The sequence below is a fragment of the Ammodytes marinus genome (assembly GCF_949987685.1).
Source record: "Ammodytes marinus genome assembly, chromosome: 6".
Lineage (NCBI taxonomy): Eukaryota > Metazoa > Chordata > Actinopteri > Uranoscopiformes > Ammodytidae > Ammodytes > Ammodytes marinus.
The window spans coordinates 10,521,305-10,535,683 of record NC_137235.1 but is presented as its reverse complement, the minus strand read 5'-3'; the positions used below and the strand labels follow the sequence as shown (position 1 = coordinate 10,535,683).

The window sequence follows — 14,379 nt, the reverse complement described above, 5'->3', positions numbered from 1 at the left end:
CAGGGCTCAAATATAACACTCGCCAATTTAGTCTAAGCAATTAGTAAGTTATTGAGACCACCCGTCGCTTTGTCTGGGGAAAGATTTGTGCTCTGCCGGTTTTTCTAGCAAAATAAACGTGTGTAGCTTCTATGCCGGGGACACGGCTCTCTCTACATTAAAAAACACTATCCATAGTTCAGCGCGCAGCGGTTAAGTTACTGTTCAACAAAAGGAGCATTAAGGCTACGGCTTCACAGTAAAAGCATTTCACTGGCTAAACATTAATAGCATTTCACTGGACAAACGTGAGTCGACTTTTATTTGGAAGTACGCCTAACAGGAAAGTAGCTGCTCACAAAGCCCCTTCACTATCAGCATGTCTTCTGTTTTCACGAGTTCAATGCGTTGAAATAAGAGGACAGAAAGCTTGTCATTTACAATACTTGTAACCCCAAGCTTACACCAACCGCTTTATGAACGTTAGTGGCATTAATTTTCGGTTACAGTAAGGTTTTATCAGTGTTGCCACAGTTACTTAGAAAAAGTAATCCGGTTACTGATTACTAGTTACTCCTTGAAATAGTAACTTAGTTACTTTACTGATTACTTGATGTTAAAAGTAACTAAGTTAGATTACAACTTACTTTAAACGTTACTTTACAGGTTTTGAAACCCATATATCTCAATTTAAAACATGCACATATTAAGAATCATTGAAAATATATAAAATAAAGCTTGTAGGCTAGTAGCCTATAGGCATACTGTTTTCAAAATAATAAAAATTATGGTTTGAAAAATGTAATAAATAAAAAACTTTTTCCCCCCATGAAAATAAATGCATTCCTCCAAAATGTAAAGACAGTAGCAGTGTCTTTAAACTTAACGTGATTGGCCCTTCACTCTCATGCATTAATTTGACTTTTCTCTACGATGTCTCATGTGTTGATAGACTGGGTGTGTGTGGCCACCGGTCGCCACGTGACTATAAGTTTCCAAGTTTTAAACACTTCTATCTCTTCAACGTCACCGTACCCGAATCCTAAATATCCCCATAGCAGACGCTATATTTCATGGGGGGGAAACGTTTGTTTTGCGCTACAGTTCAGCTTAGACTCGGCCGTAATGCTACTGCACACACACACACACACAGACACACACACACGCTGCATGTCAGAGACGAGGGGTGCTACCAAAAAGACGAGAGGAGCGGTTGGAGCAGTTGGAGCGTTTAGAGACACATGCGCGCACATTTATTTACATTAAATCGCAATCGCAGTCATTTGTGCATTTATGTAAAATGTTTCACTAAGGAAAATGACAGAAAAAGTAACGCACAGTGACTTTGATGAGTAACTTTAATCTGATTACTGGTTTGGAGATAGTAACGCGTTAGATTACTCGTTACTGAAAAAAGAGGTCCGATGCCGGTAACGCGTTACTAAGTAACGCGTTACCGGCATCACTGGGTTTTATGCATCAAATTGGGTTTTATGCATCAAATTGAGCTATCTACTAGGCTAAGTGTCACCGCTGACTATTGGCTTGGCATGCCTACTACAGCGATTTCGGCCCGTTTCCTCTGAAAACATGTGAACGAGTGAATATTTCAAATAAATTGCGTCTGAAAGTTTTTTTTTTTTTAAACCAAAAACGGGAAAACTGTCACGTGTTCACTGTGTAAAGGGCCCCTCAGTTTGTAACTTGCTGCAAAATATTAGTCAGACAAGAGAAACATGTAGAATGGTTGGTTTTGGTTAGGTACATTTTCGTATTCACATTGTATAGGTTGGATAAGCAACCTGGGTGGCAACAACATGAAATACAACCAACCCGTAAACTGAGTCTGACGTCAAACTGCATTTGGAAAGTGTTTTAAGACTCATCAAGTGTACTGGAGCTCATGCCAGTTACACAAGTACATACTGGTTTTCTTCACTGGTGTTTTTTCAGATAACAGCACTGCAGACCTCAGTGCACTATGCATCACCTGATCATTCTTGGATAATGGAGTCTACTAGTATATTCATGCAAGTAGGTTCAGTTTAAAAAAAATGTCTATACCAGGACAGCGTATTGAGAAAGGTCACGTAAGTCTCTTGGTTCGGTCTTGAGTTCAGCAGTAGCTTCCTCCAAGTCTGATATGAGGCTTTTTGAGTGCAGCTTTATCTGCTCAATAAGCTGTTCTAGCACTTGCTCCTCAATAAGTCTCAGCTGTTGCCCTTGAAACACAAAGGTTAAGAGTATTAGAGCATTCAGCATAAAGACAGGAAAGTCATTTCTCAACCCATCAGCTGTACATCCATAATATTGTATGAAGCCAAGGAACATTGACTAGTCGTTTTTATAGACACCATTTTCTTATTACTGTTTAAGGGCCCGTGTCCACCTAACGCCTTTTTCCCACCGCAAGCGCCTTTTTTCAATTGATTCCCAATGAGAAGCGGCCGCCTCTGCAAAAGGCGGCCGCTTGGAGAAAAGGCGCAGCGCCCAGCGTTTTTTTTTTTCGAGCGTTTTTGCCTTTTTGTGCGGCCGCTTCGAGCTTTTCCAGTTGAAAAAAGTTTAAGGGCCCTTGTCCACCTAACGCCTTTTTCCCACCGCAAGCGCCTTTTTTCAATTGATTCCCAATGAGAAGCGGCCGCCTCTGCAAAAGGCGGCCGCTCTGAGAAAAGGCGCAGCGTTTTTGCCTTTTTGTGCGGCCGCTTCGAGTTTCTCCAGTTAAAAAAAGTTTAACTTTTCAGAAAGGCGGCGGGGACGTCACCGCCGCTTTTTTCAAAGGGCCAATCAGATAGTAGATCGTCGGGACTCGTCGCCTTGGCAACAAAGAAGACGGAAGAGAAACTGCTTTTTTGATTCGCTGTATTTTTTATCTCCTACGGATCGTTTCATGCGCACACGTCAGCCTACAACTTGCTCCGTGTGTGTTTGCAGGAGCCGCGATAACTCCTCATCCAAACAGAGGATGGTGGAAAGTATTCTCTGTTTCATAAGACTACTCATATTAAAATGTAACGATTTAAATAGAAAACAGCAAGCCTAAAGAGTTAAACCAGTGTTGATAGGTCTCACTGACAGGTGACGATCAGCATTTTTTCTCCCCCGATCACAGCACTCTCTCTCCCAGCTCATAAAACGCTTGAAAAAAGCGGTCGAAAAAAACGCTCAGTAGACACACTCCCGAGCGCACAGCCAGCATTTAACGCTGGAAAAAGGCGTTAGGTGGACACGGACCCTAACTTTTCAGAAAGGCGGCGGGGACGTCACCGCCGCTTTTTTCAAAGGGCCAATCAGATAGTAGATCGTCGGGACTCGTCGCCTTGGCAACAAGGAAGACGGAAGAGAAACTGCTTTTTCCGTCTCTGTTTACCCGAAACAGTACGAAAATAGTGACTTAAAATGACCAGAACAGAGGGAGGAGAGCCCGTTTGTGGGAGCAGAATAGGAGAACACTTGATTCGCTGTATTTTTTATCTCCTACGTATCGTTTCATGCGCACACGTCAGCCTACAACTTGCTTCGTGTGTGTTTGCAGGAGCCGCGATAACTCCTCATCCAAACAGAGGATGGTGGAAAGTATTCTCTGTTTCAGAAGACTACTCATATTAAAATGTAACGATTTAAATAGAAAACAGCAAGCCTAAAGAGTTAAACCAGTGTTGATAGGTCACCGTCTGACTGACAGGTGACGATCAGCATTTTCTCTCGCCCGATCACAGCACTCACTCTCCCAGCTCATAAAACGCTTGAAAAAAGCGGTCGAAAAAAGCGGTCGAAAAAAACGCTCAGTAGACACACTCCCGAGCGCACAGCCAGCGTTTAACGCTGGAAAAAGGCGTTAGGTGGACACGGGCCCTAATGCTGATAAGAAGTGTCCTTCAATATGAATCTGTAATATAGAGACTTAAATGACTCTGGAGATTAACTAAGTGCTTTAAAGCAGACATACCTAGATTTTCCTTTGTGCGGGTGCACTGGATGATGAACAGTTGGTTGGAGGTAGAGATTGATGAGGGAACTGTGTGTATTATTTTGATCCACTGGCGTACCTTCTTTATGTTTCCTTCATACAGTAAAGCAGGCTGACCCTTCATGGATTCCAAAGAGGCTTGACTCCATTGGCCAATGAACAAATGGATGTCCACCAACCATGAGTAGCTGTCACACAGCTGCAGGATTTGTAGTTTGGCTTCCTGTCCAGGGAAAACACATGCGAAAGTGTGAAAATTCTTTAACAAAACTATTATATTAATTAATATTGGTTATTGTTTTGATTTGTATGTGCCTCCATTATCTTAGTCTGTTCTTCCACAACTTGTTTTGTGGCATCATTGATGCTGATCTGCCACTCCATCTGTTTCTTGTCGAGGGGATAGTAGCATCCATGCACCCTGTTGCCATGCAACATTAGCAAGTTCTGTTTAGGCTGCATCAGCTGGTGATAGGACAGGTCTCTGAGCATTTGCCAGCAGCAATACTTGCTGTCAACAGTCATTCCATCATTGTCCTCATCCTCCCCTAGGGATTAAACACAAGGACACTCAAAAAAAAATCTTAATAATAAAAACTATTTTCTTGTTTTTTTCATCCATACAGAAACGCCACCTTTTGGTCCGGTTCAGTCACATTTATTAAGAATAATGCAGGTTATGGTTAGCAAAATCAACAGAAATCAGAGCTGTGAAATTTGAAGTAATAATTTCAATGCAAACCTGTACTAGTACGTTGTTCAATACAGTTGAAGTCTGAGGCAAAGGCCAGAGCAAAACCAGACCTGAAGACCCTGTTGCTGATCTCTAAGAAGAATCCACAAGTGTCACACATCTACAGAAGAAAAGTTTTATGAGGCTTGTGATGCAGTCATTATCAAAAATGCCATTTAAAAACACAAGATACTAAATATAATGCAAGTATTGATCCTATGTAATAGTTACAATATAAAATAACATATAAGATACCGTACTTTTCGGACTATAAGCCGCTACTTTTTCCCCATTTTTCGACAATGTTATTACACAGCACAGTATATGTTCTGTAGCTACTAGGGGTGGGAGTTAGTAATCGAGTACTCGAGTACTTTTTTTTTTTGTGTGTCTGTAGCCTTTAGGCCGGCGGGCCGCGGCTGCCCCTATTTTAAAATGTTATATAGTGTACAAAACGGCACAAAACGTATAAAATAAAGTTTAACAAAATTAAATATTTTGATGCAAGTGCAATAAACTGAGCGTTGTGTCAAACATCAACTGAAAATATCGGCCACCTCCGTGCCACCCCAGCGCAGCCTGTGCTCTTCACAGCACCGCGGAGCTAAACACGGTCTCTCATTTCTTCTCCAGAACATTTTCAGGAATATAACTGTCCAATTATTTCAAAGCAGATGATAAAGTTACGTTTATAAAAAGGGTAGATGACACCCGTTACTCTCAGTTAGTAATGAGTAGACTCCAGGTGAGCATGCAAGGTGCCCTCCGCTTGGAAGCAAGGCTTACTTCAGGCACATTCGCTCCAAGCCAACAACAGTTAAGAAGCCTTCAATAAGGAATTTGACGAGTGTAATGTTCCGTTAATGAGGAATTAGTCGCGGTAATTATTCACGGACACGGAGTGAGCATTACGCGGTTGGATATAGGCCTACAACTATCTGCTTTGGTGAGTTATTTATATGTATTTAAATTGTATGACAATCATTTTATATTATCTGCAGCCCTTCTTATTTTAAATGGTGACTTAGGCTATTTTTTTTTGTTACAACTACAGCCCATGCTTTTTTTCTCTTTTTTTCTCCCCATTGCAGACCTACTCGATCGGTTTAAATTGTGGCCCGTCTATTTAATTACTTTCAGTGAGGAAAATGTGTTTTAAACTTGTGGAAAAAAATCCTTAATATCATATGGCAACTGTGACTGTTTGACATAAGCATTGAGCGCTTTATTGCGGTCAACCGTTGTTCTGTAAACAGATGCTTTGCGTTCTAAAAATAGAAAAAAGTTTAACAAGGAATCGATTGATCCTCGAGGAATGCAAGCGATCACACGAGTAGCGAAAACACTCGTGTCCATCCCTAGTAGCTACTATTGCACTAAATGGTAACACTTACGTACGTTATGCAAATATGCAACTTGTTTGTTGAAATGTTAATAAATGGGAGCTTCCTCAAGCAGCCATCTCTTTCCCGACAATCCCCTCTTTGCACGAACTCTTACATATGGTAATTAAACATTATAACACCTGCGGCTTATAGTCCAGTGCGGCTTATAGTGCGGAAAATACGGTACATGAAAAAAAAAAACATTTTGGAGATAATGTGTAGTTGAAGCTGTATTTGCAACATTGGAAATTGGTAAACTACCTGAATTATAGAGTCGCCATAAGTCAGCAGCACTTCACTCAAGGCCTCTTGGAACCGATTAACTGGTGGGTCCACAGTCAGGTGACTATCAGCACTGAAACACAGCTCAGTTTGGAAAAGACAGTACTGCTGAGATTTCTTCCTCTAAAAAACAAAAATAGATGAATGGCATATATTTTACTGAATGTTATTTCAACTCCCTCTCAATTTGATTTATCTTTAAGTTCTCTTAATTGTTCTGTGTAGCAGTGGTGCTTCAAAGTAATTCAAGTCTCCTATTAGTAGGAGACATTCTATCCATGTCTCCTACTAATAGCTAGAGATTATGTTGCATCAGTGATCAATAGGAAACTACTGTGTGTTAAAGACAACGGTTTATATAAATCAATGTGTTATTATGTTATGAAGGAAGGTCTGTGTTATTATAGCAGAACACTGCTACAGAAATGGAGCAAATGTTTAAATAATTTGTCAAATTTGTCTTTTTCACCTTCAAAACATTGTTGAGAAAATAAATGACATCTTGTCGGATGATTGTGACGAGTGTCTGTACAATCATTTGATTAATGAGAGCAGCAAAGTTGCCCAATTTCTGCAATATGCTTTCAGACTGGACCAACTCTTTCCTCAGCTCCTGCTGGTGAGCCAGATGGAGGTGAATAGGTTCATATACTGTTTTTGGCTTTTTAGCACATTCCAAGTGCTGCTGCAGTTCCTGGTGTGCCTTGTAACTGCCCTCTTTCACCTGGGGATAAAAAAATAAATAAAGATGCAGTAATATAAAAAATATTAAAAAATAAATGTACTGTATATACATATGGTATTAGAGTAATATATATATTAGGGCTGTCAAGCGATTAAAAAAATATCTAATCTATAATAATCTAATTAATTACAGGCTCTGTGATTAATTAATCTAAATTAATCGCATACCTAAATGAGACTTTTATGCCTGTTTATAAACAGTGGTTTAGCCTACCGTTTCTCTCTCTCAATCTCTCTCTCTCTCCCTCTCTCTCATAACTTCTGTCTCCTCCCCTCAGCCAGGTTTCTACATGAAATAAAATTAGGAACTATGGCCGAATTTTCCACTTAAAACCCACAAAAAAACAAGCAGGCTAAATGGCGACTATCTATCTCCCACAACAGACAGCACTGCTACAGGTGTGCATAGCCTGTGCTCACTAATTCTCCATCCTCCTACTCGTAGCCAAAAATATTGACACACACACACACACACACACACACACACACACACACACACACACACACACACACACACACACACACACACACACACACACACACACACACACACAAACACAAACACAAACACAAACAAAAGAGGGAAAAAGGCAGGCATAGGCTAGGAAGTGACATGGGGGCGGGAGTCTGTCTATGCGGGAGACGAGGCAGCTAGTAAACAAAAGTGAGACACATGTAGGAAGATTGAGAGATACTGAGAGTTTTGAACCTACATTGTTAATAAGGCACCCACTAAATCAATGCACAGACACAGCAGAGAATGACCTAAGATGTCTTCCTACCTTCATGCTTATTTGCCCGAAGCATCCCATAACACATCAATAGAACCCTCGGCCCTGTCCCCTGCTCCTTTCTTTACTCTTTTATCCCATGCGGGCCGTGTCTGCAAGCAAGCTACAGGTGCAGCTGCGCTATCATTGCACCCCTTTTGCACCCGGTCAAAGGGCACTATAGAAGAACGATTAATCTGCGTTAATTTTTTTAACGCGTTATTTTTTCTGTGATTAATTAATCGAAATTAACACGTTAATTTGACAGCCCTAATATACACACACATATATATATATATGTGTGTGTGTGTGTGTGTGTATATAGCTCTATCATTACAGCAATTCCTAAACTCAAACACAAGTTCGAGTCTTTAACTGTTTTGTTACATTTTACGTGAGAATAAACTTGTTGTACCAGATTTAGAATGACAGAGCGATGTTGTGATAACTTCCACAATATCTGCAGACAGTCTTGATTCATGGCTATCAGTATATTCTTGAATTCCAGTAATGTGTATGTTTTGGACTCATCCTGGGGCAGCTGGTGCATCACTTTAAGTTCTTCAAGTATTCTGTAAAGGATATAGTTCATTAAAAGGTCATCAGAACATCAAAAGTAAAAGCTTAACAACTGTAGGCTACTATCCGACAATTAAACATCAGATCAAATTGAAATGCCTAATTGATCATTAAGCATTACATTCAAATAAATAATTTAACCAATTTTGCATGCTTTTTTTTATTGGTGGGACTCACCTGATGAACTGAAAAAGGGAATTTCTGAACTGGGGTACAGCTATGAGTAGCTTATCCTGCATATCCTTGCACTTGCACTGAAAAATCATCTTGCGCACCTTTATACGCCACCTGGCACAACAACAAAAGACAAGCAGACAAAGACTGAAGAAAAAAATATATAAGGAAGTGACAGAAAGGCAAAAGCTTGTAAGTACTTACCAGTTGAAAGCTTTACGCAGTTTAAAGTCTCTGAAAAACGGTTTTTCCTGCAAAGCTGTGCACAGCATCGACTCTTTGTGCCACTCAGCCAGACTGACAAGTCCACCATAACCCCTTTCTGTCACATGAAGTACAGAATTGGGAGAGAAGATGTAGTACTCGGAGCCAGCCTCACTGGAATGGACCACCCGCAGTTCATAGGGTCTAAAACAAAGAGGACATATCACTGAGCATACTTAGTTTACTTGTGTGCATTCCAGCATAAATTCCAGGGTGGAATCAGCAGGGATTATAGAGAATGCTTGTTTTCAAAATCACTTTTTGTCAAAATCAGTAATGAATATCTCCTCACAATCTGATAACTGTCCGAACTGTGAGCAGTTAAAAAAAGCCAGTGTTAATACACAGCCTGGGCTCTGTAAACTGGCATGTTGCTAACTACGGTGGACCCCTTTTATTTACATAACCTTTGTTTGCATACTAGTTTCCAGAGCCTGTGTATTTACATCTCTTTTTTTCAGCAGTAGCGAATCGTATTCACAGATGTTGACAAAAAGTAATTTTGACAACAAGTCTTCTCTAGAATCGGCTACATAATCCTACATAAGAAAATCCATGGGAGTCTCAAATTAAGGTGTAGTCGATAACGTTTCAGTGTACCTGTAAGAGGCGCCATCCACTTCTTTCAGGTAATAAAGCTCCACTTCCCCGCGGTCTCTTTTCTTGGAAAAGATATGAACTACCTCTGTGCCACTGAGAGGAACTTTATTTGGTTTGGTCCCTTTCCCATTCTTCACATTTGTTAACTTGTTATCCTCATATGCTGTTACTTTCATGGATTCATCTTTCCCTAAAAGACTGAAACAATAAAAACAAAGAGTAAACAACAGAGCATTTAATTCAAATACTTTAAGAACTAAATGTTGGCAGCTCAATGTGACAGCTCTTTATAGCACTTCATTAGTGAAACAAAATCACTGTGTGACAAATATATATATTATTTATATATATATACGATATATATATATATATACGATATACTGTATACGATATAACTACCAGAGAACATTTTTCCAGCGAGCATTGTGTCAGAGGAATACTAAGTCACACATAGTCCTATCAACCTCGTCATTAGATATTTAAATGCTTATTTTTTAAGAACTAGTGTGACAACAGTATTGTATTCATGATGTCACAAATTAGCATAACATTTCCGAAAATTAGATTAGGAATGACACACCCCATATTTTTCTAAATTAATGGGTGAATTCAATTATTGCGTGTAGAAATTATTCCATGCACTGTACCTCTGTGACACATCAGCAACTTTGAAGGGGATGTCGGCCCCTAATGCTGAGGCCATCAGTCGAGGTCCATTTGTCCATTTTGTTTCACCTATGGCGCTCTCCGGTCCTACCTGGGAAATAAGACGAGGGAGTTCCACCACTGATAAAGGTCTGTCAGAAAGGACATTTCTGAGGGGACGACTGAACAGAGGCCGGGCCACAAAGGCTGCTGAGAGAGAAGGTTTCTCCGGGCACAGAGGAGGTAAAGTCACTTCAGGAGCGTTGGCCCTTTTCTTCATCTTGGATCCGGGGCCAGATATGTCTTTATCACAAGTCTGAGAAGCTTCATCTTGGGATCTTTCCTCTGAAAGTGCAGCGAACATGCTGCAGATCTCTCTATGAATACCATCAGCATGTAGGTTTATTGGTGCAACAAACTTTGACCTGCCAGTCTATGAGGGCTTTACTCTGGAATCTCTGGAAGACAAAACAAAAAGGTGACGTAACTAATAATAAAAAATATATAACGTAAAGAAATTTTCCATTTAAAATGTGGTCCATTTCCTATAATTGTATGAGTCTCCTTCCCGGCATAGAAGGGAATTGTTATGCGTATTGCTTGCCATATCTATCAGTTTACAGAGATAACCTATGTTTCCCTAATTAAATGAGAAAAAGTTGACTGAGATTCATTAAGGTAATAGAACAAAGGATGCATCCTGCAAGTAAAATCCTATAAATGGATAGCACTGTGCAGATTGCCTACACTTACATCCAATACGTCTTGCCAACAATCACATAGTAGCCTACTGATATAACTTGTTTAGACACTTTAAGTAAGCTATGAAGTAGTTACATTAGCATATACATAACAGTTTACCGTTCTCCTCCATGGCATTTGTTTACTAGCTAGATAAACCAACAATAGCAAGCACTTTTGCTAGATAGCGCTAGAATTCTAACCTTATTAGTTAACTGCGTAAGCAAACCAAATACTTTACACTGACCTTGACGCACCTGCGCTTAATACTGCAAACACTCAGATACCATAAGACTTAGAAAACAGACAGTGTCGTTTCTAAAGCGAAATAACTAGCCTACTTCAAAACCAATATGTAGTCAACAACATAAGGAACAAAGCAAAGTGTTCTTACCTGGCTGTTAATACGTTTCCAGCGCAACCACGGCGACGGCTTGTTGCCACGGTAACTTGCAATAACTTAAACTGGGCGTCCTGTTGGTGAAGGTCAAGTAGGCTAATGTCGACAAAAAACGGCTCATCATGACTTTAACTTTGTAACTTTTTTTAAATTAATTCTATCCGATATAGCTTGTCAGTGTAACAGGAAAGACTAGAAAACACCAGTTTAAAAAAATCACAGTAAATCATTCCAGTAGGCATAGGCTCATACAAATAGGCCTATTGGGGGGGCATTTCCACTGCAGCCAGTGCTTGAGACATTTCAACTTGTTATGTCAAAAGCACAACAAGATCATGTTACTTAGCCAATAGCATATAGTTTAGTCTAGGATAACATGTCAACATTTCTGCTGGGAAAAGTCTAACATAACAACTTCAAAAATAATTTGCCAAACTATTCTACTTTGTTAAACCTGCAGTGCGTAGAATTTTGGGTTTTATTTCCTAGCATATTTTGTAGAAAGTAATTATAATATCCATAAGTAATTTAGTGCATAATAGCTGAAAACATTTTTTAATAATTTGTTTCCCCTTAGAAAGGGTCTCATAGGCTATATGTCCATATTTCTGCATGTTTTGGACCAAGGCCTAGTGCCGCCATCTTGAAAGTGTCATAGTTGGAATGTCATCAGGTGCATTGTTTAAAATTTAGAATTGTTCTTGTCCTTGAAGGCCACTGTAGCTTCTGTTATTATTCGAAAGGGGTGGGGTTACCCAGGGAGTGTTGCAAAAGGTGCAGTGTGTAATATGACATCATCAAGAAAGTTCTACAAAGTTCTAGAATGCAACACTCCCTGGGTAACCCCACCCCTTTACAATTCTACATTTTAAACAATGCACCTGATGATATTCCAACTATGACACTTTCAGAAATATGGACATATATGAGACCCTTTCTAAGGGGAAAAAAAAAAAAAAAAAAAAAATCAGCTATTAGGGGAGAACGGGGTAAGTAGGCACACTTTTTACTCTAGTGAGAATTGCTCATCACCAAAACATCTGTCAATAGCCATTCCTACATTAAATTGAAGCTTAAGGTGTTGGCTAGAAATGTGTGTCTCTCTTTTTTTCCAACTTATTGTAATGAAGAAGTAATTTACCATCAAAGACACTCTGACACATTGTGACAACCAACCCCATCAAGGGGTCGGTTGTCACACACTATGGGGTTGTTTGTCACAATGTTATCTTAATGGGAAAAATCTTAAAAAAAAGGCAAGGAGGCAGAACCAAATTTGAATGTTTAATTGCATTGTCAAGTTGACAAATAGGCCTACATAACGTTCTGTAGCCTTGGCAGCTGGTCTAGTTTGGGATGCACTGGGTTGTTTTGATTTTGTTGCCCTTTTTTCTTTTGCTTGCTAGCTGCCTTTTCCTGCTCTATTCTTTCCTTCTCTGGGGTGTCAGTGAGGATACAGCTTGACAATTTCTTTCGTTATTGGGTTCCTTTTCTGGCTGCAGCCTTGAGATAACATGTGACAACCAACCCCCCAAAAAATTTGACGACCAACCCCAACTTGAATTTCTTGCTAGCATCAAGGCCAACAACCATCTGACAACTAATTAGCTTGCTAACCACAATCTAAACTATAGTTTACCCTTCACACTTTCTGAGGGTAACAAGTGTTTTGTTATAAACCCATTGTGTAAAAGCCTAGAAGAAAAATACTGAGAAGCAAAATATTTTGAATTTAACATGAAAAACACAAAACATCCTCTCACCTGAAATGCAGCTGTCTTCCTCCAAGGAAGTCTATGTATGTGACCTCTGATCCCAATTCTGGACCTTTTTTATATCAACATTTCAGAGCTAGCGCGCTCTGGTGGCGAGATATAACGAATGTGACATCCAACCCATGTGACAAATTACCCCGTTCTCCCCTATGCACTAAATTAATTGTACTTATGGATATTATAATTACTTTCTACAAAATCTGCTAGGAAATAAAACCCAAAATTCTACACGCAGGTTTAAGGCTATAGGCCTGACCTAGTTTGACATTTCTGTACGAACAATATAAGTAAGCTAGGCTATGCAGATAAACCTACTCATCAAGAAGTCCAGTATGACCAAATCCATGAAATCCACCAGTCGTGTGCCTTTGTTGTATGGCGGGGTCTTTTTCACCATGGAACAGTAGTCTGAGTCTGACTCCCACCTGAAACAGACAAGACATCCTTCACCCTTGCATAGCTAATTAGGCCTACCTTAAACCAAAGCACTTGTGGCTGATACGACTGGTAGCATCCATCTCTCACTGTTTTTATTGCTTGTGACCTTTAATCTATAGCCTATTTCCAGAATAAATTTGCCTCTTTTCTTCAATCAAATAGTTTTCAGTTTTGATTTTGCTGAAAACAATAGACACATGGCTCCACCTTCCACGCTGTTGTTTTGTATGCTAAATGCTGAACACACATCCATCATATTCCTGTGTTTTTTGCAAAAATAAACCCACAGCAGTGGTTCAAATTTTGCATGCTTGGGCCTAAAATAACTTGCTGGTAAAAGCAGCCCATTTCAAGTTTTTGTTTATGTACAGCGACTCTGCCAGTATATCTAAATTAATGTGTTATAATGGTGATCAATATAAAAAACTTGTAGCTGTAGCCCAAATGAAAAAAAAGATTGATGACGATAATAACCTCCTGTTATTAAAACAAATGAGTAAGTTGATTAACAACATTTAGGAGCCTTCTTCATTAACGTGGTTTCATTTAGGCTAGAGATTTGTTTTGTTTTTTTCACATTGGGTGGGCGTGCTGAGGTGACATGTTAAATCCCATTAGGCTACATCATCCTCTATGACTAAGGACCTCTATACCCACTAACGTTGCCAACTTGCTGCGACTATAGGATCGTCTCCAGGGGGATCTCCAGCTCCTGCGTTCTGCCAAGGACATATCTGGCAGCATCACAGCCAGAGAGGCCTCCAGGTCTCTGGGGCGGCCACACACAGCATGTTCTGTTGAACAGTAGTAGGAGCACTGGCCATAGAAACACACATTACCCACTAGGGGGAGCCAGAGGAGCACAGAGAGCGAGAGAGAGAGAGACAAAGAGAGAGAGAGAGA

General features: G+C 39.9%; 2 protein-coding genes across 2 annotated transcripts in view; both read right to left on the bottom strand.

Moving 5' to 3' along the window:
- Positions 1–10,486, bottom strand: part of dnhd1 (dynein heavy chain domain 1) — a gene marked incomplete at both ends in the record, with an annotated part of 37,178 nt that extends 26,692 nt beyond the window's left edge. Inside the window, 11 exons of the mRNA XM_080029831.1 lie at positions 2,044–2,201; positions 3,926–4,169; positions 4,262–4,494; positions 4,689–4,800; positions 6,326–6,469; positions 6,846–7,070; positions 8,276–8,432; positions 8,617–8,727; positions 8,818–9,021; positions 9,478–9,675; positions 10,125–10,486. Coding sequence (XP_079885957.1) covers positions 2,044–2,201; positions 3,926–4,169; positions 4,262–4,494; positions 4,689–4,800; positions 6,326–6,469; positions 6,846–7,070; positions 8,276–8,432; positions 8,617–8,727; positions 8,818–9,021; positions 9,478–9,675; positions 10,125–10,486 — 2,148 coding nt within the window. The remainder of the gene's footprint in view (positions 1–2,043; positions 2,202–3,925; positions 4,170–4,261; positions 4,495–4,688; positions 4,801–6,325; positions 6,470–6,845; positions 7,071–8,275; positions 8,433–8,616; positions 8,728–8,817; positions 9,022–9,477; positions 9,676–10,124) is intronic.
- LOC307252287 (extracellular serine/threonine protein kinase FAM20C-like) overlaps positions 1–14,379 on the bottom strand; it is a gene marked incomplete at both ends in the record, with an annotated part of 51,966 nt that overhangs the window by 29,546 nt on the left and 8,041 nt on the right. The window contains 2 exons of the mRNA XM_080029924.1: positions 13,354–13,463; positions 14,138–14,318. Coding sequence (XP_079886050.1) covers positions 13,354–13,463; positions 14,138–14,318 — 291 coding nt within the window. The remainder of the gene's footprint in view (positions 1–13,353; positions 13,464–14,137; positions 14,319–14,379) is intronic.